The sequence below is a fragment of the Siphateles boraxobius genome, unplaced genomic scaffold, assembly GCF_051911475.1.
Source record: "Siphateles boraxobius isolate OS27281-9 unplaced genomic scaffold, OSU_SipBor_1 19, whole genome shotgun sequence".
NCBI lineage: Eukaryota > Metazoa > Chordata > Actinopteri > Cypriniformes > Leuciscidae > Siphateles > Siphateles boraxobius.
Genome location: NW_027508799.1, coordinates 29,630,388 through 29,654,251, shown reverse-complemented (window position 1 = coordinate 29,654,251; position 23,864 = coordinate 29,630,388). Strand labels below are relative to the sequence as shown.

The 23,864-nt window shown below is 37.1% G+C and overlaps 2 protein-coding genes across 2 annotated transcripts in view; both read left to right on the top strand.

Annotated features, from left to right (window-relative positions):
* Window positions 1–298: 298 nt before the first annotated feature.
* On the top strand, window positions 299–4,042 carry LOC143742165 (uncharacterized). The gene is made up of 6 exons (XM_077234876.1): window positions 299–380; window positions 1,333–1,589; window positions 1,702–1,809; window positions 1,937–1,995; window positions 3,164–3,433; window positions 3,519–4,042. Coding segments are annotated over exons 1-6 (735 nt in total). The 5' UTR covers window positions 299–378; the 3' UTR covers window positions 3,558–4,042.
* A 1,358-nt stretch (window positions 4,043–5,400) lies between these two features.
* rassf3 (Ras association domain family member 3) overlaps window positions 5,401–23,864 on the top strand; it is a 37,757-nt gene continuing 19,293 nt past the window's right edge. The window contains exons 1-2 of the mRNA XM_077234849.1: window positions 5,401–6,044; window positions 15,689–15,825. Coding sequence (XP_077090964.1) covers window positions 5,612–6,044; window positions 15,689–15,825 — 570 coding nt within the window. The 5' untranslated portion in view covers window positions 5,401–5,611. The remainder of the gene's footprint in view (window positions 6,045–15,688; window positions 15,826–23,864) is intronic.

The following is a 23,864-nucleotide window of genomic DNA, read 5'->3' as shown; positions in this document are numbered from 1 at the left end:
AGTCCTTGGCATGACAATGTTCATGCTGCCCATTCCATGCAATGAAAGCATATCAAAATGTAGCCCTAGCCAATGAATTATGCATATTTCTAGTATTCAAAACTGAGAAAGTTAATATAAAGAGCTAACATAATATAAAGCATGAAAAACTAATATAAATCATGTAATGTTTCAGTCTAAGCTGTATGATTAATAATTATAGAGGGAAATCAATGAATCATTTGGTTTGAATGAAACTATTTTTGTTGATTCATGAGTGTGAGTCACCGTGCGTAATCACGCACTACGCAGTCAGTTTGGCTCCGCCCAGCGCGTAGTATAATAATACTGACCTTTTTCAGTCCTCCGAAACATTTCACAGGCTGAAAACAACGAGTCATGTAAGTGTTTTAACTTTCAATAAATGTATTCACGTAGAGAAAACTTTAATAGTGACTGTCTCAGATTTTTGTCTTGTTATTCTTAAAGATGATTAGGGCCTTAGTACATTAGTTTCACACTTCCGTGACTTCAGATGTAGAAATATGTTGAGACTGCTCAAAACATTAAACTTATGGAAATGTCGGAAGTTAAAGGGAAACAAACTTCTAACGTTAGAGTTAATGGAGAAGTTTGTCGAACATGCCCAGACACATTGACTTTATCTACACGGTGACCGCGAGTTCACTATAATGAAACAAAAATGTGTCGTTTCAATGAATAAACTTAAGTTACAGCTGAAATCATTTGATTGTAAAATTAAATCTAAGTTAAAGGAATATTCAAGGTAAAATACGCTTAAACTCTAGACTCCCATTGCAAGTACATTAATGCATGTTTTAGTTCGTTTTTGCAAACAGTTAATGTTAAAGTTAAATTAGAATACTACTACTAAGTTAGCTCTTATGTTTAATTTAATTTTAACTTAACCTCATATTGTTAATTTAAGCTTCTGGTTGTTTATCTAAGAATTTGAGAGGAATTTTAACTTTTAAAAATAAAGGATATATTGTTACGGTTGAATTTTAAAAATGTTAAAAGTTAAATTAAGCCCCTGCTTTGTAAGTTAAAGGTTTGCTCAGTCATGTTTCCTCGCGGAAAGTTTTACAGAAAAATAAATTAAAAGGAATTTGAAAAATTTGTAAAATGATGTATATCCACATGAGCTGATGAATCCATAATACCAGAAGCCTATAAAAATCTGTTTTATAGTAGGCTACTTAATGTGGTATGTTAAACAATTATTAATACTGTTCAGTAAATGAAAGTTATACTGAGTGAACCACCTATAAAGATTAGGTTGCACTCAACTTACTGATCCAAGTGTTTTGATGAAGTTTTGATACTGACCAGGGCCCAGGAGCACAGCAATGGTGATGTCCAGATTCCTGCGGAGGACAGTCTGGAGTTCAGACTCCTTATGTCGTACGCCCGCAAGAGACGACCCATGGACACCAGTCTGCAGCAGAACATCCCAGAGAGAGAGCTGTCTGAAAAACTCTGCAAAACAAAGAGAACACACAAAAAGAAGAAATTTAGATTATCTTTCATTACAAAATGTATTAAACCCAAGACAGATGATAAACCTGAACCACAGAAAGCAGTGCTAGGTGAGAGAGAAATATAATATTGACCTTCAAATGTGTGTTTTTTATATAAAACTTTCTCTATAAAGTGAAATTTTGGAGATTCGAGCGTATGATGTGCTATCTCTTCTTTCAGATTCAGTTGATGGGAAAGTGGATGAGATGGAAAACATGGTCAGTGAATTGACAGAGATATCAGATTCTGTGCATTTCTTTCCAAGTGAGATAGAATCAGATTGTGATGGTGAGTTCAAGCTCATTCTTCTCTTTTGATTTCTGTATCTAATCTAAGTTTTAGCGGCCACTGAGTTGATTCATTCAGAGAAGATTGCAAACTAAACTTCTCATTCCTGAATCTGTTCTCTCTGCAGATGTTGTGCAAAGGCTGGCGGAGATCCTCAGAGTACATGGCGATGAACTGAATGAAAAGGTCAGTGGAATGATGTCATTTAATGAGATGTTACACCTGACCACCAGGTGTCTCTGCAAACACAGTTACTTGCATTTTAATGCTGTCCATTGTGCCTATTTTATAGTACATCATGTTTTGCTATACCTTTATTTACATAATAAATAGTTGATTACAAAAGGCTTCAGACAACATTAATAATACAAATTATAATTCATGTCATCAATGTTTCCAGTTAACTTTTTACTGTGCTGTTGCTATACTTTGTAATGGGGAAAATTGAAGAGAACTGCACAATAGAGGTGTTTTTTACTGTCTGTAAAAGACTTTAGCTTTGTAATATCCGTAATAGACTTTACATTTGAACAATCATTAGCCTATATAAAAACAGGGTGTCCGCGGGATCTTAAAAAGTATTAAAAGTTGATAAATCAATTTAGAGAAAATGAAGGCCCTTAAAAGTATCAAAAAGTCTTAAATGCCATTTTCCAAGGTATTAAATTTTGTATCATCTTTTCGTTATGTACATTTGTCCACAAAGTATAAAGTTTGCCTGAATTTAAACATTGCGTCGGCGAACAGTGGGGTTCTGTGTAGTTTATGGAATCCTGCTAGATATGACGTCATCTGTTACCGCGCTTCATGATTTACTGCTGCGTGACAGCGCATATGTCCCTTACGCGTGATTTTTTTTCCCAAACCACTTCAGTGGAAATCCCGCCCTGCAGCCGATTTAAAAGTTATGTTATGATTTTTAAAGTTATCTGTTATGGCAAGCTTAATCATTAAAGATTATTTTGATATTACAAAAAAGATGGATGTTAAAGACAAACTGATTTTGACAATATCACTATTTTGCCTACAAATTTCAATGACAGGCCTTATCTGGCCCACCAAATGTTTTTTTTTCTTGATTAGGTTGACCTGATTTTAATATTTATTTACATTTATTAACAGCTTCAGTTGCTCTTTGTCCATTATTGTCAATGTTTGTGGTGGTTGTTTTTCTGAGATTGCGATTAGCCTGAGAGTTTTGTTATTTAATGGTTTTTGTTAATAAATTAGACTTCTGCACATAGATCCTGCTTTATCATTCCTGCGGAAACCAACGCTGTGAAAAAATATATATAGATAGACATAAATAACACCAAATGTAAACATCTCTTCTGTTTTATCTATGAACCTGCAGATTAAGGACGACAAGGCCTTGTATGAAACGCTGCAGTCCTCTTTCAAGTATAGCTTCTTCAAGAAAGTGATGGATGCTTTCTGTAGAAGTGTTGCTTCAGAACTGCCAACAGAACAGAAAGACCAGAAAGTTGACGTTGCTCTGATTTGTGAAGCCACCAGTCAGCTCTGTGACGTCAACCATCCAATGAACCGTGTGCTGGGCTTCGGTGCCAAGTATCTGCAGGAAAATTACTCCAGGTGGATTAGCAGAAACATGCATGTAGGCAATGTAAGTATCTCAATAACATCTGTCCTAATAACACATACAAAAACAGGGTGAATCTTTAGTCACGGTGCCATTTTCCCTCTCACAGGGAGAAGTTGGAGATGAATCCAAAGAGGAAGTCCAGTGAGCTGACGAGATGTCCTCCTCACATTACAGACGTCTTTCTCAGGGGCACAGTCACTTTATTCTCAAGCAAAAAGAGATTTTCTAGTGTACCAGCAGGGATCTAGTACTTTATCTTCACTAGGTCCTCCGAACACCTGAGGACAAAAAAAGACTAAATAGTTTATTGAGCCGAAAATAAATGTATGTACACCAAACCTCATTAAGAGTGCTATGGATACTGTCTCAAAACATTACATCTACATCATGCTTTGACTGTATACGTTATCATGTTTAGCTGTACTAGTAAACTTTTTTTATTTATTTAATGGGACATCCAAATTGTTGTTATTAATTGTTATTTTTCTTTTTGTTAAAACTGTTTTTGTTTTGAAATGAACATATTTCAGATACGTCTAGAATGAAACCGTCATTAAGAGCATAGGAAAAATGTTTTGCCTAAACAATTATATTTTGTTCAATGTTATAATAAATAACTTTGACAATCTCTTTCATTTTGTCTGTTTTCTCTACTACCCTATATGACATTGTAAAAAATATGTTGAGCAACTTTAATAAATAATAGGCTTACCTTTCAAGGAGTTTCTGTGATGATAGGGGTGGTGATGGCGCATAGGGGAATGGATAAGACACATGCCTTTGGTGTGAGAGACCTGGGTTCGAATCCACTGTGAGACAACATTGTGTCCCTGAGCAAGACACTTAACCCCTAGTTGCTCCAGAGGCGTGCAACCTCGTATAGCAATTGTAAGTCGCTTTGGATAAAAGCATCAGCTAAATGGATAAAATGTAAAATGTAAATATCTGCATATCTACATATGAAAGGTCATTGATTAACCTCTGGGTTTGAAAGTTATATATTTTTTAATTAAATATAGTTTGTATTAAAGTGTTAGTAATTTTGTTGTTTTTGTCATTTTAATTTACATTACATGTATTCTGTTAATGTCTATTTCGTTTTTACATACAGTGCTTAGCATAAGCGAATACACCCATGCTAAAGCTGACTAAAAAGAGGAATAAAAAATCATCCTGGAAATTGATCTTAATGCCTTAGTTAAAAAAATGAATGAATGAATTTTCAATTTTCTTTGTGAAGGAATAATGTATCGTAAAAAAATAAATGTTCTTCCTTAAAATACAGGTTGCGTAAATCAGGACAACCCTATGTTAAATTCCTATAGAGGCAGGCAGATTTTTATTTTTAAAGGCCAGTTGTTTCATGGATCCAGGATACTATGCATCCTGATAAAGTTCCCTTGGCCTTTGGAATTAAAACATCCCCACATCATCACATTACCTTCACCATACCTAGAGATTGGCATGGGCCACTTTCCATAAGATCATCTCTCAATGCAACTCAAACCAGCTATAGGCTAACTGAAATAAAACAATGCCAGTCTCTAGGTATGGTGAAGGGAATGTGATGCGTGGATATTTTAATTCCAAAGGCCAAGGGAACTTTATCAGGATACATAGTATTCTGGATCCATGAAATAACTGCCTTTAAAATAAAAAGCTGCTTGCCTCTATGGGAATTTAACATAGGGGTGTATGTCATTTTTTAAATTAAGGCATTTAGATCAATTTCCAAGATGATTTTTTATTCCTCTTTTTAGTCAACTTTAGCATGGGTGGTGTATTCACTTATGCTAAGCACTGTATAGTGCATCGTCAAATTAAATGAAAACGAGCAATGTTTTCTTGGAATCTATAGCTGAAGTAGGTTTAAGTCTTATTTTAGATCAATTTTATTTATTTATAGTTCATTTTATCATAAAGAATTTTATGGTTTTAGTCAACTATAATCTTGCTTCTAGTAAACTGATTTGATCACTGTTAACTGTGGGTGTCTGCGCGATTGCGCGCGCACGCATATTGCGCGCAGCTCAGCTGAAACACGAGACGCGCTCTGTACACCTGTCTTACCTGCTTGAGCACCAATCCTCTGTCTTAGGGAACCGCGGCGAAATTATCTCGAAGCCTGAGAAATGTCTGATCGCAAACCTCCAAAAACCGGATTCTTAGATCTACAGGTGTTTCTGTGTTTCCTATGGCATGATGCATCACAGTAGGAAGTACTCACCACCGCGCCACTGCGTCGTCGGGACGCCTTTAGTTGTGCCTCAGCTGAACCGATTACCGACCTTTCGGGTGGAAGAAGCCGACCCGATGGAGAAGAAGTCACCGAAAGTCAAATCCAGAATGCGCAACGCGAAGGTGAAGGCGGTGAAGGGAGCCCCGTCTCCCCAAAGACCACGCGTCTCTCCAAAACCCGTTCAAAGCGACGCGCTACCGAAGGTGGCGGATAACGGTGGAGCCGGACAGCGGTCTCGAAAGAGAGGCTTCAAACCCCCAGATGTGAGGACGATATTCGACCCACGCGTAAAAGTGGAGAGAGGAGAAGGACACTCGTTTTGTGAGGACGCGACGTACAATTGGTGCGATGTGTGTTGCTCGTATATCTTTCAAGATGGCTTGACATGCACCGGTGAGAACTTTATATTAGCCTTATACAGATTTGACCATTATATGTATACAGAGAGGTAGTCAATGTTAAACAATGTTTTTTTTTTCTACCATATTAGTCTAGACAAGGTCAATTCATCCCTATGTGCTGTTGATGGGGTAATTAATTTCTGTAGTTAATGTATTGTAAGTTACTTTTGGATAAAAGTGGCTGCTAAATGGAATTATATTATATGCCAAATATTTCATAAATCATAAACTCATAACTGCATGTTCTTGACCTTCCTCACACGCCACACACTCATCTACAGGCATGTGGACGGACTGGTTTGGGTTTATAAATTCACTGAGTTGCACCTAGGCACCCACATTTAGTTCATGGTATATGTCACAAATATGTCTTCTAATACATGACAATGTGGAAGTCAGGCCTGTACATGTACTCATAATTAATTTTATCAAATCTAAGGCTCGAGATATAGATACACTGAACATTTGCACCTGAAATGGTCACTTGCAGTGGCGATTGACATTTTCAACCCTGAATGAAAGCCTTGCATTGTTTTCAGTAGTGAAAATATTCCTAAAAATCATATGCAAAGCATTATCTGCTTCTACCCGCAACCAAATTTGTATTGTAAATTTTGTAATCTCATAAGAAAGTATGATCATAGAGACTGCTAGCAGTGAATTGCAAGTGTATTTTGGGTTAAAATGACCCAAATGTCCCCCAATTCATTCTCCTTAATATGGCTCTCTGTGTCGCTTGTCTGAGCTGCAATTGTGCAGAGGTTGTCCATTCACAAGTGTTAACTCAAATGGAACAACTGGACAAAGGTAACATTCACTGAGTCTTCTTGCTGCTTGACTTGAGTGATCAGGTTATTGAGAGAGAGAGAGAGAGAGAGCCACTGGGTCCTTTAATTTTGATATTAGTACATTTTAAGTGGCCACTTACAGATCCTGGAATATGTGGGCAGGGAAAGCGTTCACTAACTATGTATTTTGTGAGAGTAGTATCTGTTTTGATGGTGCCTGTCATTTTTGGATGGTTGTTAGATTTGTTTAGGTTTGTGTAGTGTTTATGTGGGTGCATTGATGTGGTTTATTGGCCATATTTACAGTAGAGAACATGAACATATGTTGAGTACACCCCTCACATTTCAGCAAATATTTTAGTATATCTTCTCAAGGGACAATAATATAGAAATGAAACTAGGATATATTTTAGAGAAGTCAATGTGCTGCTTGTATAGCAGTATATATTTACTGTTCTCTGAAAATAACTCAACTTACAGCCATTATTGTTAAAATAGCTGGCAACAAAAGTGAGTATACCCTAAGTGATAATAGCTGTATGTAGTTTAACCATGCACAGTCACATGTCCTATTCATCATTTTCATGTTTTTGTCTGCTTGACTGGACCATACAAATTTGTGTATCTTGTATTAGAGCAGTTAAAATGTGTGCTTTGAGTACAATTATCTCACACTGACCACTGGATGTTCAACATGGCACCTCAAGGCAAAGAACTCTCTAAGGATTTGAGAATTAGAATTGTTGCTCTCCACAAAGTCCTCGTGCTGTGCGTCAGGTGCAGAAGCTGGCTTCAAAAAACAGACGCATGAGTGCTGCCAGCATTGCTATAGAGGTTGCAGAAGCAGAAGGTCAGCTTGTCAGTGCTCAGACCATACACCAAACACTGCAACAAGTCGGTTTTCATGGCCGTCGTCCCAGAAGGAAGCCTCTTCTGAAGCTGGCTCACAAGAAAGCCCGCAAACAGTTTGCTGAACGCAACCTGTCCAAGAGCATTAATTACTGGAACCATGTCCTGTGGTCTGATGAGACTCAGATAAACTTGTTTGAAAACTGTGTCTTGCCTACAGTCGAGCATGGTGGTGGTGGTAACATCATGGTCTGGGGCTGCATGAGTGCTGCTGGTACTGGGGAGCTGAGCTTCATAGAGGGAAACATGGATTCCAACATTTACTGTGACATTCTGAAGCAAAACATGATGCCCTCCCTTCAGAAACTGGGCCAAACGGCATGATAACGACCCCAAACACACCGCCAAGATGACAACTGCCTTGCTGAGGAAGCTGAAGGTGAAGCTGATGGAGTGGCCAAGTATGTCTCCAGACCTGAACCCTATTGAGCATCTGTGGGGAATCCTCAAGCGGAAGGTGGAGAAGCACCATGTGTCTAACATCCAGCAGCTCTGTGATGTTATTATGGAGGAGTGGAAGAGGATCCCAGCAACAACCTGTGCAGCTCTGGTGAACTCCATTCCTAGGAGGATTAAGGCAGTGCTAGATAACAACGGTGCTCACACAAAATATTGACACTTTGGACACAGTTTTGACATGTTCACTTACGGTGTACTCAGTTTTGTTGCCAGCTATTTTAACAATAATGGCTGTATGCCGAGTTATTTTCAGAGAACAGTAAATATATACTGCTATACAAGCAGCACATTGACTACTCTAAAATATATTCAAGTTTCATTTCTATAGTATTGTCCCTTGAGAAGATACACTAAAATGTTTGCTGAAATGTGAGAGTTGTATGTATGTATCTCCATGTACTCTGCTGTAAACATATATATATATATATATATATATATATATATCAGAATATGCTGATTACATACATGCAAGAATGTGCATAAAGCATGCTAAATGTAAATATGCTATTTTATTTTAAATTTGAAAATGTGCATGAAGCGTGATCACTGACAGCTTCCTTCATTTGTAACTTGTGTTTTAGCCAATTTTAATATCAAGAATTAATTGTAATGGAGTTTTCTACTGGTCAAAATGACTTAAAGCTCCAGTAGGTAGCTTTTGTAAACAAATATTTGTTAAAACTCTCATTATGTCCTGAAAGTAGAATATGAGACAGATAATCTGTGAAAAAAATCAAGCTCCTCTGGCTCCTCCCTGTGGTCCTATTGCCATTTGCAGAAATACACCGCTCCCGGTCAGAAACAACCAATCAGAGCCAGGAGGAATGTCTTAGCAGTGTCAATCACGCTCGTGTACGCGCTGATCACCCCTCTCTTGCACAGCGCGAGCGCGTACCGTCGTTCGTGACTCTCCTGTTCAAACTCGTTCATCCACATGAACGAATCTTTTTTCGAGTCATTTCGTTCATTCAACGAACGAATGACTCGAAAAAAGATTTGTTCATTTGGATGAACGAGTTCGAACAGGATCACGAACGTGCATCACAGAACAGAGCAAGGCGAGCATTTGTGCTTATAAAACTTAAAGTTTTTTATTTATTTTTGAAATGACCGATCGTTTCACTAGATAAGACCCTTATTCATCGTCTGGTATCGTTTAAAACCCTTTAAAGCTGCGCTGAAACTGTCATTTGGTCCTCGAAACGTTTGTGTCCTATTGAAGTTCATTATATGGAGAAAAAGCCTGGAATGTTTTCATCAAAAAACTTAATTTCTTTTCGACTGAAGAAAGAAAGACATGGACATCTTGGATGACATGGGGTTGAGTAAATTATCAGCAAAAGTTTTTTTTTAAAGTGAACTAATCCTTTAACGTTATTTTAGTAGCTATAACTTATAGAAAGAGTGCAACCTTATAAAGTTACATGTATTGCAAAATACATAATGATTTGAGGACCAAGTTTGTAGTCAAAGTATGGGAAGGCCATAGTCAATGTAAAGCATATTGTTGATGTTTCATCCCTATTAGTGAATGTTCCATAACTGTTTATAATCCGCCGTCATCGGTGGTCCTGCTTACTAGCCTGCGGGTTCACGGCAGGCTCCGCTGTGGGGGAGGAGCTGTGGAGGGAGGGCTGTAGCGCAGCAGAGAGCAAGGGGGTTGGACCTGTAAGTTGTGCTTGTTCCATTTTTCAGGCTAAGTCAACATTTTCTCAAAACTCCCTACTGCAGCTTTAATTAATCTTTTATGCAGTGAAAGTAAAACTTTATTCGGCCGATTATCTGTTTCTAGTGTAGCATCTGTATTCTGTGGGATTTCATTCACTTCACTGCAAATAATAGTCTGTAAGTAGTACAGTATACCTAAGCAAAAGATCAACAAAGATGCCTTTTTATCCACCTTTGAGGGTCTCACAACCTTTTTGGCCTTTGGCCGACTGTATTGTGTCCTGCTATTTGACACCCACCTGTTTGCTCCCCTAATGTCCATCTGTCTGTTTGTGTAGCGGCAGTGACAGTGTGTCTAGAGAAGGCACACCGTCCTGTCACAGCAAAACCATGGCTCACAATGGGCTTCCCCTCAACCAGCTGACAGTGGCAGGGGAACCACAGGGGTCAGGGGAACAACTGCACACACATTGTAGCAGGGGGCTTCATGACAGGAGGCTTCAAGCGGTTAGGAGTTAGAAGCAGTGATGCAGGTTCAGTGCTGAAGGGAACATATTTCAGCCAGTAAATGCTCAGGGGTTTAAGTCAGACTCGATGTGGTTCTGGTCGGGCAGTGGACTGTAAGTCATGGGTCTGAGGAAAGGGTTTGGAAGAACTTTAAGAAGACTTACTGGAATACTCTATCGCCTTCCAAAAGTGATGCGGCGCTCCGGTCGACTGGAAGTTAGTCTGCTGTGGAAGTCATCTGGTGGGTTCAGATCTCTTTGGCTTTTTTGTAGTTTTATCCTCAGGCAAATGGAAGTTAGATGACAATTTCATACTGAGCAGCACAAGTCTATGGAACAATGAGGGCAGATATTAGTGTCATTGCTAGTACAAACAATTACGTAATTTTGTCTTGAAAATGTAGTAATTACTGTAATGAAAAGCAGGTTTTTTATAATTAATCTGTATGTGTTAACTATTGGCATTAACTCTTTTATTAACACTTTTGCCAAAATCACTGTCATGATGCTAGGTTGTTGTGCATGGTTTCTAGTTCATTGATATGAGGTTGATTCCTGTCACAAGTTAAAATATGCATTCTCCAATGGAAATAATTTTAGGCCTAAACTTAAACTAGGCTGGTCTTCATTCAACTGAATCTAAACTGTGATTCAGCTGTGCCACATTAGTATAGCTAGCAAAATTACTGTGGTCTGAGACTGTTGGTCATAAAGGGGGTGAATGAAGAATGAGAGAGACACAGAGTCTATTATTCAGCACATCTGCTAACGTGTCAATCGTCTTCAGCACTGACACGTTGCTCGCAAGTTTCACGAAACAGTCACCAACTACTAGACAGTGATTGTGTGGACTATTGCTGTTGTATTTTGTGTGTTGTATCATTACGTATATGTTGCGTTTCTGTGGGCCGTGGTGTCTCAGTTGATGTAATGTTGACCTCACAGTTTTAAGGCACAAATGCAGTGCTAAGTAGCGCCTTGCCAACAGCCACAGACTCCCACCGAGCAAACACAGACCAGAACACTAAAAACATCCGCTCGCTGTCCCGCTGTGGAGGACAGAGCCGAGTCTAAACAGCCCACACCGATGTGGGAAGAGGTTCACCATAACATGCCAAATAGTTTGTCAGTTTAACATCCATCGAATGAATGACTTAAGCAATGAAAACTGATTGCGAAAGAATGGAGTGTTTTCTTGACATTTAGTCACAGGCAGGTGTTGTCGTGACCTCGGGACGGTGCTGTGTGTTGTTTCAGCGGTTCGATCTAATCCCAGCGTGGAGCCGAGCTGGAATGGAGACGAACAGAAAGCAACATGAGAATCTCTATTCTTATCTTGTTTCTAAAACAGCACAGACAGAGACTGAAACAATAGTTATCTATGTTATCAACTGTACAAGGACATGCTCGGCTACTTGTTTAGTCAAGATTTGCAAAGTTACACAAACGGACTTTATTGTTTTGGAATATGAGAGATATGAGAGAGAAATCTGACAAGGAAATGGCACCATCAAAAATAAGCAACATCATATTGCTCCTTACAAAAAAAGTATACTTCAAGTTAATTTTATTAAGTATACTTAAGTAAAGTTCAAGTACATTTTATGTAGTAAGTATACTTGTAAGTGTACTATTTCAATAATGGGTCTAAACTTTTTATACCACTTTTTAGTGTATAAAGTATACTTGTAAGTGTAACAGGAAACTATGAGTACACAACTACGTTGTTCGTTTTTACTGCAACTATACTACAAGTGAACTGTACTTTAAGTAGATTTGAAGTAAAATTTTGAAGTTCATATGTGCATTGGACTGCACAAAAATGTACATACTCAGAAATATAAACAAATCTGTTTTCTTTATAAATCAATATTTTCAAACAATGTAAGTTTATGAGACAGTATGTAAAACAGTATTTAATAGGCTACTCAATCAAAAGAGTACTAGTCAAATACTTATTTATACTTTTAAGTATATTTCAATCAAAAGATTAAGTATACAATAGGCCAAATATACTTTTCTGTCAGTATAAGTCAATTATAGGCTACTGAAGTGTAATTTTAAGGATGTTTCTGAGAATTATAAAAAGTAGACTCAAATACTTTCTTATTTTAATTTTAAAAGAAGAATACTTTTTTTGTAAAGGTGACAAAGATAAATGTAATTTTGTCAGTTTGAGGGACATATTTTATCAAACACAAAAAGGGTTTACAAATGTTTTATGCTTTAACTTACATGCTTTTTTTATGCTTTAACATTGTGTTTTTCTGGCACTCTTTTTCTGTGAGGATGGAATAAGCATTATATGGTAAAGTGAAGAAAAAAAGCAGTTGTGAAAGAAAGAAACCTCCACCTGTCCAGAATAAACAGCTGTTAAATGAGAGAGTAAAAAAGCACTTGGTTCATGCTCACGAACTGCCTGTACTGACACCTGAAGCTGCGTTTTCCTTTCATTACAGATCCTTACAGTATGTTTCCATAGAAAATTTCACAATATTCCTGTTTTTATTGCATGTATTAATATAAATGATAAATGCGTTCTCTGTTCTCTATAAATCTCTTCTCTGAATAGATTTATTTCAAAAACATTATGAAATCTTACCGACCTTTGATGGGAATTTTTGAGTAATGTGCTATTGGCAAATACTACATCAGAAATTGTGTCATAATTCCACAATAGCCATAAGCATTAGCATCAAACAAAATTTAGTAGCTAACTTGAATTTATTTAAATGTCAGGTTCATGTTTTTAAAAGATTTTAAAGCTTTGCAAGTTCAAAAACCCATCTATTGTTTGGTCAACTTTTGTTTTCAATGTATTATTTATACATTTAATAATATTTATTATCTCGCTTATTACTTGGAATGGATTGTATGTTCATTGGGATGCTGCATATATTTTCTTTCAGAGTGTTTATGAAATCAAATGAACCTTAATAGTATTTAATTATGAAGGTGGTAAATATTTAGAAAGTGAGACTGCTGTGGGAATGACCGTTTTGTCTGAGTGTGTCTGTGTTTTATGAGCTGTCTGCTGTCGGTAATGTGTTTGTGTAGGAAACATTTAAGAACTTGAATGACTTGTTCTCTGTCAACATGCAAAGTTTTAGAAACAGAGTCCCAAATATTGCACTGTCACGCCACAGTCTGGATAGACGACAGTATTCTGTGTGTGTGTGTGTTTGTGTGTGTTTTGCTCCTCTGGCAGGTCCTGATCGATAGCGCCGTCCCTCGTTATGGGAAGTGCAATTAAGGAAGAGGCAGGTCTGCACTTCCCACCCGCCCCAGAGACCAGAACAGATTTTGTGTGTGTGTATGCATATACATTAGCTCAGTTCCTACACTGACAGGACCGCAGCTCTGTGCAAAGAATGGCACTTTAAGCAACCATTACCCATCATGCCCCAGGATTAAAGATCCACTTTAATCACACTATATCATTGCTCATCCTGTGTCATTCTGCTCTCTGCTGATCTTTAAAAAAAAGCAGCGTTCAATCAGAGATGATGAGATGAACATCTCAGTGATGTTACATTTAAACATTAACTTTGTCCTATATGTCTAAAATTTTTAAGGAGGAATAAAAAGACATATGAGATAAGCGATGAGCGTTTGACGTACATTAGAGTTATGATATGAATGTGGACAGCATAGCTCACATACTATCATCTTTGAAGAATTCATTGAGAAATGTTTGAGATTCTGGCTTCTGATTACAAACTTTGGGTAATCTGAGCATAGTTTGAGATTTCTGAGATCCCCTCTGAAACTCTTGTGAGACATTTTCTCTCCATTTAATCTTGTTGCTGTCTAGCATACATTTTTAATATATTAACAAGATCTTATTTGTGATTTTCCTATACTTGTCAGTCAGTTTGAGGGGCTGAAATTAAATGTGGGTATAAAACCCGGAGGAGCAGTTGATAATAACAGATAGAATGTGCAGGAATTAAATGGCTGTCAGTAATGAGAACAGTAAAATTAATGATCGGTTTAATTGTTAAATAATTCTGAATATTAAGGGTGATGAATTTGGGGCGTTTACATCAGTGTTAAAAATTCATTTAAACACAAAGTGCTTCCCTACTCACCTTTCCTGTAAGTGTCCATCATTTTCTGGCCAAAATGTTCATCATTTGACAGTCAAATCAATCGAATCAGCAGAGAGAGAGAGCGAGTGAGAGAGAGAGAGAGAGAGAGAGAGAGAGAGAGAGAGAGGAAGAGGGACAACTGAGTTACCTTGGAGATTGCATGGGGGATAGACAAATAAGTTTGTCCTTGTGTTCTGAGAGTGGACTGCACAGGATGAGCATTAGTGTTTCTGATGGCATGCTGTGAGTAAAGCTCTCAAGACAGAAAGCATCATCACTCGTATGCTTGAGTGGGATGGGAGCAGCATTCTGCAAACTTTACGGCAAAATTACTCAGCAAGTCAAATCTCAATCTTCAGGTAGGTCATAACAGCAACGGGAACTGAAATAAAAGCACCAAAGGTATTTTTATTTTTTTGCCATTGAAATATGCCTTGTGAAATAAACGTGTGCATGAATAAGCAAGTGTATGTGGTTATGCGTCATGTTTTCTGTGAACAGTGGCTCTTGTGAGGATTGGAAAGCAGAAGATGCTCTTCTTATTGTCTATTCATTTTTATTAATTATACATCCAATGCATTTCTGAGATGGTTTTTGTTTCATTTCAGCATCAGAAAATATTTATTCTTATGCATGTGGAAGTATGCATAAATTAAAGTCCACAAGTTTTCACAGGCAATTCATATTATGTATACATAAACACATTACTATAAAGATTTACTTTATTTTAACAATGGATTGTTGAATTCTTTTAAATTGTCTTAATGTGTTGGTGATTTCTTACATCTTCCTTAAACACGTGATTATACTTTTCTACATTAAAAATTTGCATGTGCGGCATCATTTTTGCAAACCAATATTTAAATTTAGCCCACCAGAAAAACCATCGTATTTCACTAAATCTCCTACTAAAAAAATTATGCAGTTTGTTGATGAGAGGTGTGAAAGGATGGACTCTAGGCAGTGTGCTTTTGTTACCCATAACACCTTGCAAAACTACACCTTCAGTGGTAAAACCACTCAAAACACATCAGAAATGCTCTAGTAACATGCAAATATTTACTTTTTAACTTTTTACAAATGTACTGCAATGCTATTACATTGTTGCAGTGAGTTCGAGTTCAGTTCAGTTTTAGGTATAAAAGTTTTAAAAGGGTATTACTTGAAGCATACTGAGGGAGTAACTGCTGTCTGTTCTTGTTTCCACTCCTCCAGGGTGCAAATACACATGTCATGCTCAGTGCCGTGACCAGGTGGCGCTAGACTGCCATCAGAACGGATCCACCAAGGGTTGCCCACTCAGCGCTCTAGCTCAGGACCATCTGAACAACAACAACCAGTCCTCACACAGCGTGAGTGCAGAGATTATTTGTGCGTGCTTTCACGTTTGCATGCACATTCAGCTCAATCTAAACTGAAATACAGAATTGAAACTCTTAGAAAATGTTAAGAATCACAGACATCTGCCAATGATGGTTAGGTGTGACCACAGGGGGGAGAAAAATTCCAGATACATGACCTAAACTAGTCTCTCAGTATTGCTGTAAATGTAGACTGAGCAATGTTATATTCATTCTTGGTCACCTTGGTTTTGTGTATGTTATTTATTTGAATCTTCATTGGCAGATAACAGATTAATGGGGAAATCTTAGTACGGACATTAGCTGAGATCATGTGTTGAAATTTTTTCTACTATGGGTGTATTGATCATAGTTTGGTCATACTAATTATTGCGTTTCTTTAATCTTCACTTAGACCTGTTAAATGGAATGATGTGACTTAGCTAAATTATGATACACTGTTATTTAGCGTTATGTGGTCACACACACACACACACACACACACACACACACACACACACACACACACACACACACACACACACACACACACACACACACACACACACACACACACACACACACACACACACACACACACACTCATTCCCATTGCTCTTGGTATGGAACTAACAATAGCAGGATATTACTCTTGGGCAGAATTCCTCTGGTCCCCATAGTGTCCAGTTTTGTTCTCATGTGCCTGTGCTAGTTTAAAACTATCACTCCCAACGCTCTGTAAACTGTGCAGTATGAATGAAAGACGAGCAGTGTGTGTGAACCTGGCGGGGTCAACACACAAGTTAGTGTGGTATGTGTGCTATTCACACTAATCCAGTTCTGTCAGTTTAGTGCGGCGTAGGAAGAGATATTGGAATATGTAAACTGCTGTGTTACTGTGGCTACAGGTCCGAACTGTATTGTGACTGTTTGGAATAGAAAAGTGATTCCGATTAAATATTTGCACTCCAAAATCAGAAATATTTAGCATTTGGATATTTAGCATTTTTTGGATTGTGATATTATTTTCATGACAATTGGCAACATTTATTCCCCAAATTAGTAGTAGCCTTAGGCTGAAAAATGTATATATGATTTAAGTATTATTTAAAGTACATTTGTAAAGTATTCCTGAAGGAATGCATGGAGGTATTTGCTGTTATGAAGTGCAGACATGATTTACATTGAGAAAGAGATTTTTTGGCATTACAGTATGAGAATTTGAGGGGAAAATGTGCTTAATTATCATGAAAATAACCCTAATAGTCCTAAAACTAAACTTCATTTTCTTAATTCCTTTAATGCACATTTTGGGATATTGGATAAAAAAAATGCTGAATGGATGCATTATTACTTTTTTTATTATGTGATAGTAATGGCCACAAATGTGGTGTTATCAGTGTTGGGTGTAAGTAATTACTAAGTAATTAGCCACTGTAATTTAATTACTTTTCCCTTGAAAAAGTAAAGTAAGGGATTACTCTTAATTTTTCTGTAATTTAATTATTTAGATTAGCTAAATACTGTGTATAGACCAAATCCTATCTCACGGCAATTCGTATGCATTTTATGAGGTGGCTAAACCGTATGACCTCACTCGTACAAATTTGTACGAATTAGCCACCTTGTAAAATACGTATGAAATGCCATGAGATTGGACTGGTATAAACCAGTGGTGCTCAACTCCAGTCCTCAGGACCCGCTGCTCTGCACATTTTGTATGTCTCTCTTATCTGACACACTTAGTTCAGATCATGGAGTCTATCCTAACGAGCTGATGATCTGAATCAGGTGTGTTAAATAAGGGAGACATATACAATTTGCAGAGCAGTGGGTCCCGAGGACTGGGGTTTTGAACCACTGGTAGGCTTTAAACTAGAACAATTCTATATAAAACAATACTGGGTTTAACATCAAAATCTATTGTCTGATGTTAAATAGTTTGTTTATTATGTAACCTTCTCCCTTTAAATTGTTTGTTAAGTTTAAGCATAATTCATGCAATTTTATAGTATTTATTTGTATATATTATTATATTTATTTTGTATTTATTTGTATATATTATTTGTGTATATATATATAGTTTCATTCCTTGTATTATTCAACTGGCTGAGGTTGTTATGGGATTTGGAAAGTAATTAGTAATAAATAATTAAATACTTTTTAGAGAGAGTAATCAGTACAGTAATCTAATTACACGTAGCTAGTAATTAATTACTTTTTTAGAGTGACTTACCCAACCCAACTGGCTGTTATGTCTGTTTTTATTGTGTGTGACATATACCACATATTAAATGTACGTGAATGCACAAAGGTGCCATTCATCTCATTATGAGGTTAGTTTATTTGTATTATGGATGTTTAGTATGTACGCTAGAAGGTGCCGTATCATGTGTGTGAGGTCTGAAGTTTGTTCGTTGGTAATTTGGGATTAAACATGGGTGTGTACATTCTCATAGGACAGTGAGGAACCAGCTGTCTGTGTCAGTCTAAACATGGACGAGTCTAACATTCATTTTAGTGTGCGTGTGTTTGACTCTTCATATAGACCCAACAGTCCAGACCAGAAGCCCCCTCCCCCTGAAGACAGTCGGTTGAGTCAGCCACGTTACACAGGGCCAGACAAGGTCACACAAAGCGTTGATGGTTGAGAGAGGGATGTAGGGGGGACAGGGTGTCTCTATGTAACTCCAACTCAATAATGCAAAAACAGAACACTGATAAAATAAAAGAGAAAAATTACATCAAAACATAACATCAAGTTTGTTGAGCAAATGTAATTCCTGAAGATGATATTTTTAGAGTATGCATTATATATATGAAGAGTTCAGATGCAAAAGCCTCTAAGTGCCATTTTCTTTAATTTTCTTCTAGAATGATAATTTTTATCAGGCTTGTATATTTAAGTTCAGTAATTTCACTTAAATGACAATAAATAGGTAATCTTCATTGCCATTTATGTGAAATTACTGAACTTAAATATACAAGACTGATAAAAATTATCATTCTAGAAGAAAATTTCAAATGGTACTTAGAGGCTTTTGCATTTGAACTCTTCAATTATATATATATATATATATATATATATATATATATATATATATATATATATATATATATATATATTCTAATACTTATACTTAAATAATTATTTTAATACTTTTTAATTTTAGTTAAAACTTTTAGTAATATTGTTATGTGATTTAGTCATTGTATTCAGTTTTTAATATTTGTATTTAGCTTTAATTTATTTTATTTCATTTTTTTAATGTTTACGTTTTTCACCAATATTTATATGAATTACCCAAAACAAATATTTACAATATATTTACAGGTAAATTAATTCCTAATATCTGGTTAACAGGTAAATATCTAAACCAAGTAATATAGTTTGTTATTTTACATTCTTGGCTCATCTAATCCAATTTTAATGTAAAAACAGTCTATTTTAGAAATAGAGCTTTATAAATCCTGTCTGTTCAGAGTGTAAGGGTGATTCATATCTGAGACTTTTGGATTACTGTAAAGCTGCTGGTGTAAGTAAGGTTTACCTTGGTGCCTGTACTGTTGGATCAGCAATATTGTGTGCGGAGCCTGAGAAAGAAAGAGAGGTGTAAATATGATCCAAACGAAAAGGAACAAACAGAAAGATGTAGGAAAGAGAGAGTTTCCTGTCGGGAAACAGTCACAGGATGTCTGCAGCATAACCGAGTACATACACACGAACACATCTTGCACGCATCAAATTAGACTCAAGAACAGATACAAACACAAAAACACAGATGCATTGACCACAATAACTAATAAGCTCTAATTGTGCCCACCCATTTACACATACCAAAGATCACTGTAAGCCAGCGGGAGAGACCATCAAGAACATTAAATCTATATCATTTTTTATTATAACGCAATGATTTGCAAAACTTGTTTTGTAGATGAGTGCTCCAAAAAAAACAAGATTAAAGTTAAAGTTAAGCACAAGTATTCAGCAGGGTAATGTGTCGTTCATTTTTTTTCTGAGGCAGGAGTTTTTTGGCAGGCGTGAGCTGAATGCTGGGAACTCTTTGGGTGGCGAAGCTGGTCCAAAATGCAAGAGGCAAAGCTTTAACTCCACCGCACTAACCACACACCCATGTGACTCCAAGAAATGGGGATAAATGTCACACAATCTGGTCTCTATTGGTCAAGTTTACTGTATGTTTAGAATTGAATTTTGTTCATGTAAGCCAGTTACTGTCAGTAGAGAAGGACAGATATTTTAGTCCAAGTTCACATCTGCAGTACAGCATCAGGTCTGGACAGTCATGTGAAAAGATTGTAAATCAATTGACTGATTCACTTAGACTGATTTGATTTGGCTCTGCGTCACATTGGGTCTAGAGTTTATGTCTGCATATTATTTCTGTCTGCAACTGATGTCAGATGTCACAGATAACATGATGTTTGACTAGGTTATTCATGCCATTCTATTGGAATACATGCTATTATATTGTATTTGAACACATGCTATTATATTCTATTGGAACACATGAAGCGTCAGTGCTGAACATGCTAAATCTACCCTCAATGGGTTGGACCCAAAGTCCAGCTGATCTCTGAGTGCTGAAATGTAGTAAGGCCTGTATTTTAGCATTTACTGACATCTGATTTATTTATCAACCTCAAGCATTGCATTCATTGTGTAGGGTTAGACTGACATTTGAATAGAAAGATTTTGAAATGACAATTTGACGATTGTTGATCCAGTAATGCAGCTTGGGGAAATATGTCATTCTTTGCTGAATTGTAATGCTACAAGAATTTACTTTGGCTTTTAACAGTCACATGATGATGTTCCTAAAGGAATCTTTAAATATCCTCCTAGGTCAGGCCCCTTGACCTTATTGGCGGACCAAAATCTGTGACCTTATTTGACTTTTAGTTCACTAAACTGTAAAGAAGACAAACCCTCTTATCCTCAGAGCAGAATCAGCAGGTAGGTCTTCCCTCAGGTCTGGGATTAGACGCTGTCTATTTTAAGAGCTAATACCACCTCTTTCTTTAGATCTTCCTTCTGTCAACTAGGTCAGTGTGACTATCCAGTAAGCACCTCAACATAATGCTCACACAGTCACTGACCCAAAAAACCTCCTGGAACTTACTATTGTATTTTGCTGGTTTCTAAACACTGTAAAAGTGTCTACGTAATCTAATCACAGTGCATCAATGCATGGATATATGAGTTCTCAGGTCCTAGAGAGTTTTTTTAATCAAGCTAGCCAAAAGCAAGCCTATATGTTTGTAAATGAAACTATGGAGCCCCTAAAACTGAAGACCCTTTGACAAAACACTAGAGAGTGGTTGCTGTGGCTACTACTATATTAAACAGTAATAAAGTATCTTTCCATGGAAAAGTGCACCCACCTTCTCTGCATGTGAATGAGTGTTTGCTAATTGCTCCCAGCCGGGTTCCCAGCCGGGTCGGTTTGCACAATGTATCCACAAACCTTTGGGATTGATAACAAACCTGTTCTGTAAAACTATGTTTGGACTTTTCTGACTCTAAAATGGTCAAATAAACAAACTATATTTAATATAATTTATAGGATCATGCATACTGTACCCAGAGTGAGGGAATGAACAAATTTCCATCAGGCCTTATCTTCATCCTTCCCCTCGCTTTTCATTCAATCATGGACCCATTGTGGTTTTAATCTAGAGTTTGAATCAAGCTGTTGTTTATAGAGGTCAGGTACATCTCAGCTCAATGTTTATGTTTAGATAAAACTATTATACCAAAGTAGATGCTTTCCTCGGGTATAGCAGAATTTATAAGATTGTAAGATAACATAGAACTTTGTGCCTGTACTGTACTGTACTGTACTGTAGAAACCAGACTGACATACAAAGAGTCTTTAAAGACTTCAAGAGACCTTCTGAAACCCACCACAAGACAAGACGGAATCTGTCCTGGGGTTAGACTTAACAGTGGGTGTCCTTTGTGTGCATTCTGGTACCAAATTACCTTTTATTTAGTCTTCATTGACTGTCTGGATTTGTGAGGTTTGGCTAGGAAAAAGACTATGATTTCATCTAGGGATAGTGAACACTGTTTGTGTAGAAAACCCTGATCTCGGCTTGGATCTGGCTTAGCGTTTAGACTGAGAAGCTGAGGTCACTGTCTATTTCAGCTTCCCTCTGATTCTTGTCTTTTTAAGATCACTATTCTTATCTTAACTCTGGAGCATCCCAAAATAAAAATATCAATAGTGTCTTTGTTATCATGCTGTGCCTTTGGATGCTGGGGTTTGCTTTACAGTACTGGTTTGCTGAAATAAAAATAGATTTAAGTCACTAGTGATTTTGTGTGTAAGGTTTGCTACTAATTGTCTAAAATTAATTTTCATAATTAGTCATTTTTTTCTTTGTCAACAAAGAAATTCTCTAATATTACCTTTATTCAATGGTCTCTTGAAGTATAATTAAAGAGCAAACACTGTACATGTAGCAATTTGTCATGACAGGTTTAGGCTTATAATTTGGGACAATTAAAGGACTGAAACGGCTTTACGCCCTGACCTCTCAAACCACACCCTGCCAGATCAGACATTGAGCGTAGTAAGGTGTGTACTTCCTGAGGTCATCCGCACATCCACAGTAAACTCAGTGTGTATGTAAATGAAACTGAAGTTGATTTGCGAGACATTCCACATGCCTTCACGCAAATTCCGGCACATAAACAGTGCCTCTGTGCTGAGAACATGAGCCACTCCCCTTTAGCCAAGGAATGTGGGTAATGTACAATGAAGGCTACGGCCCACAGCCAGAAAAACTACAGGTTGCAGTCACAGGTCACCTCTGTGTCCCTCTTGCCAGACCCTATTGTTCTGTAGTGGACATGGAATGAGTCTCCTAGCAGATCGAAACATTTTCACACGCTTCTTGACAACACTGATTTATGGAGGGTACTTCCACTTGCATTTCAAAAAGTTTTTTTTGCTTTAGCAATTAACACATTATAAAAATATATCTTCTCTAAAATAAGAATTGTTTTTCTGTGAAAACCAGTTAATTCAACGTGATCTCATGAGAAAACTTTGAGATTTCGAATAAATTCATACAATGAGATTTGAATGAAATACTGTTCTTAGAATAAAAAGCACAAAGCTTCACCCCAAACCCAACTGTTGCTAGCAGATTGTATGAAAACATACAAATGGGATCGTACAAATGCATACAAATTAACCACCAATTCACCAAAACGTAAAATAGTTACGAATGGCCATGAGATTGTGCTGATTTGACATAGTACTGACCTACCACTGATGCCTTTGGGTTGCATGATTTGGCCGTTCCTTGCCTGACAGGGTATTTTTAGTTCTTCTCCATGTTCTTGGGTTTAAATTAAGCACGGTCCTTTCCCAAACTTCTTGAAAGCTGCAGTTTGTGGGGTGTGGTTTGCCCTGTTCCTGATTTACTGCAGATGTTGCTTGGATTTCACTCTTTGAAATGAATGATGTTTTTTTCCTTGACTGGGTGGGCTGTTATCATATGTGACGCACTGTCAAATACAAAATATACATGTATAAAGTGAAAAATTGTTTTGAAACATAATCTATAACCTCAAAGCAGCTGTTAACACAGTAAAAGTAAATGTCTGTGCTCTTTTGGATTGGCGCTCTTGAAATAAAAACTGTTTGGCGGTGGTTACAGTAATGAATTTCGCCCTGACTGATAATGCATGCCAAAGATGCGGGGCTGTCATGGGTTGAGTGGAAAATTAGCTTGGAATAATTTTTAAGCACTATTTAGCTTTTTAGAAAAGACTTTCCCTGAAGTCACTTGTTTTACAACTTACATGTGTAATTTTAGGACAACTTTCTAATTCTTCAGATATTTGTGATCTATAGAAAAGTCGGACCCAGGATCTTGGGATAAATTACAAAGAGCAGCTAACCCCCAAAATAATGGGTTTGCTTGTGGAGTAGATCCAAAACCAGACCTTAAGTCTGACACAAAGTTGTAAAAATGAGGCTTGTAATTTGTCAATGGATGAATGTTTTTTTTTTTTT

What these genes read in the sequence shown, in the direction of transcription:
- LOC143742165 (XM_077234876.1), top strand. An exon ending in ACCACAGAAAGCAGTGCTAG is followed by an intron (nt 1,590 to 1,701) that starts GTGAGAGAGAAA and finishes CTCTTCTTTCAG; the next exon opens with ATTCAGTTGATGGGAAAGTG. An exon ending in GAAACATGCATGTAGGCAAT is followed by an intron (nt 3,434 to 3,518) that starts GTAAGTATCTCA and finishes TCCCTCTCACAG; the next exon opens with GGAGAAGTTGGAGATGAATC.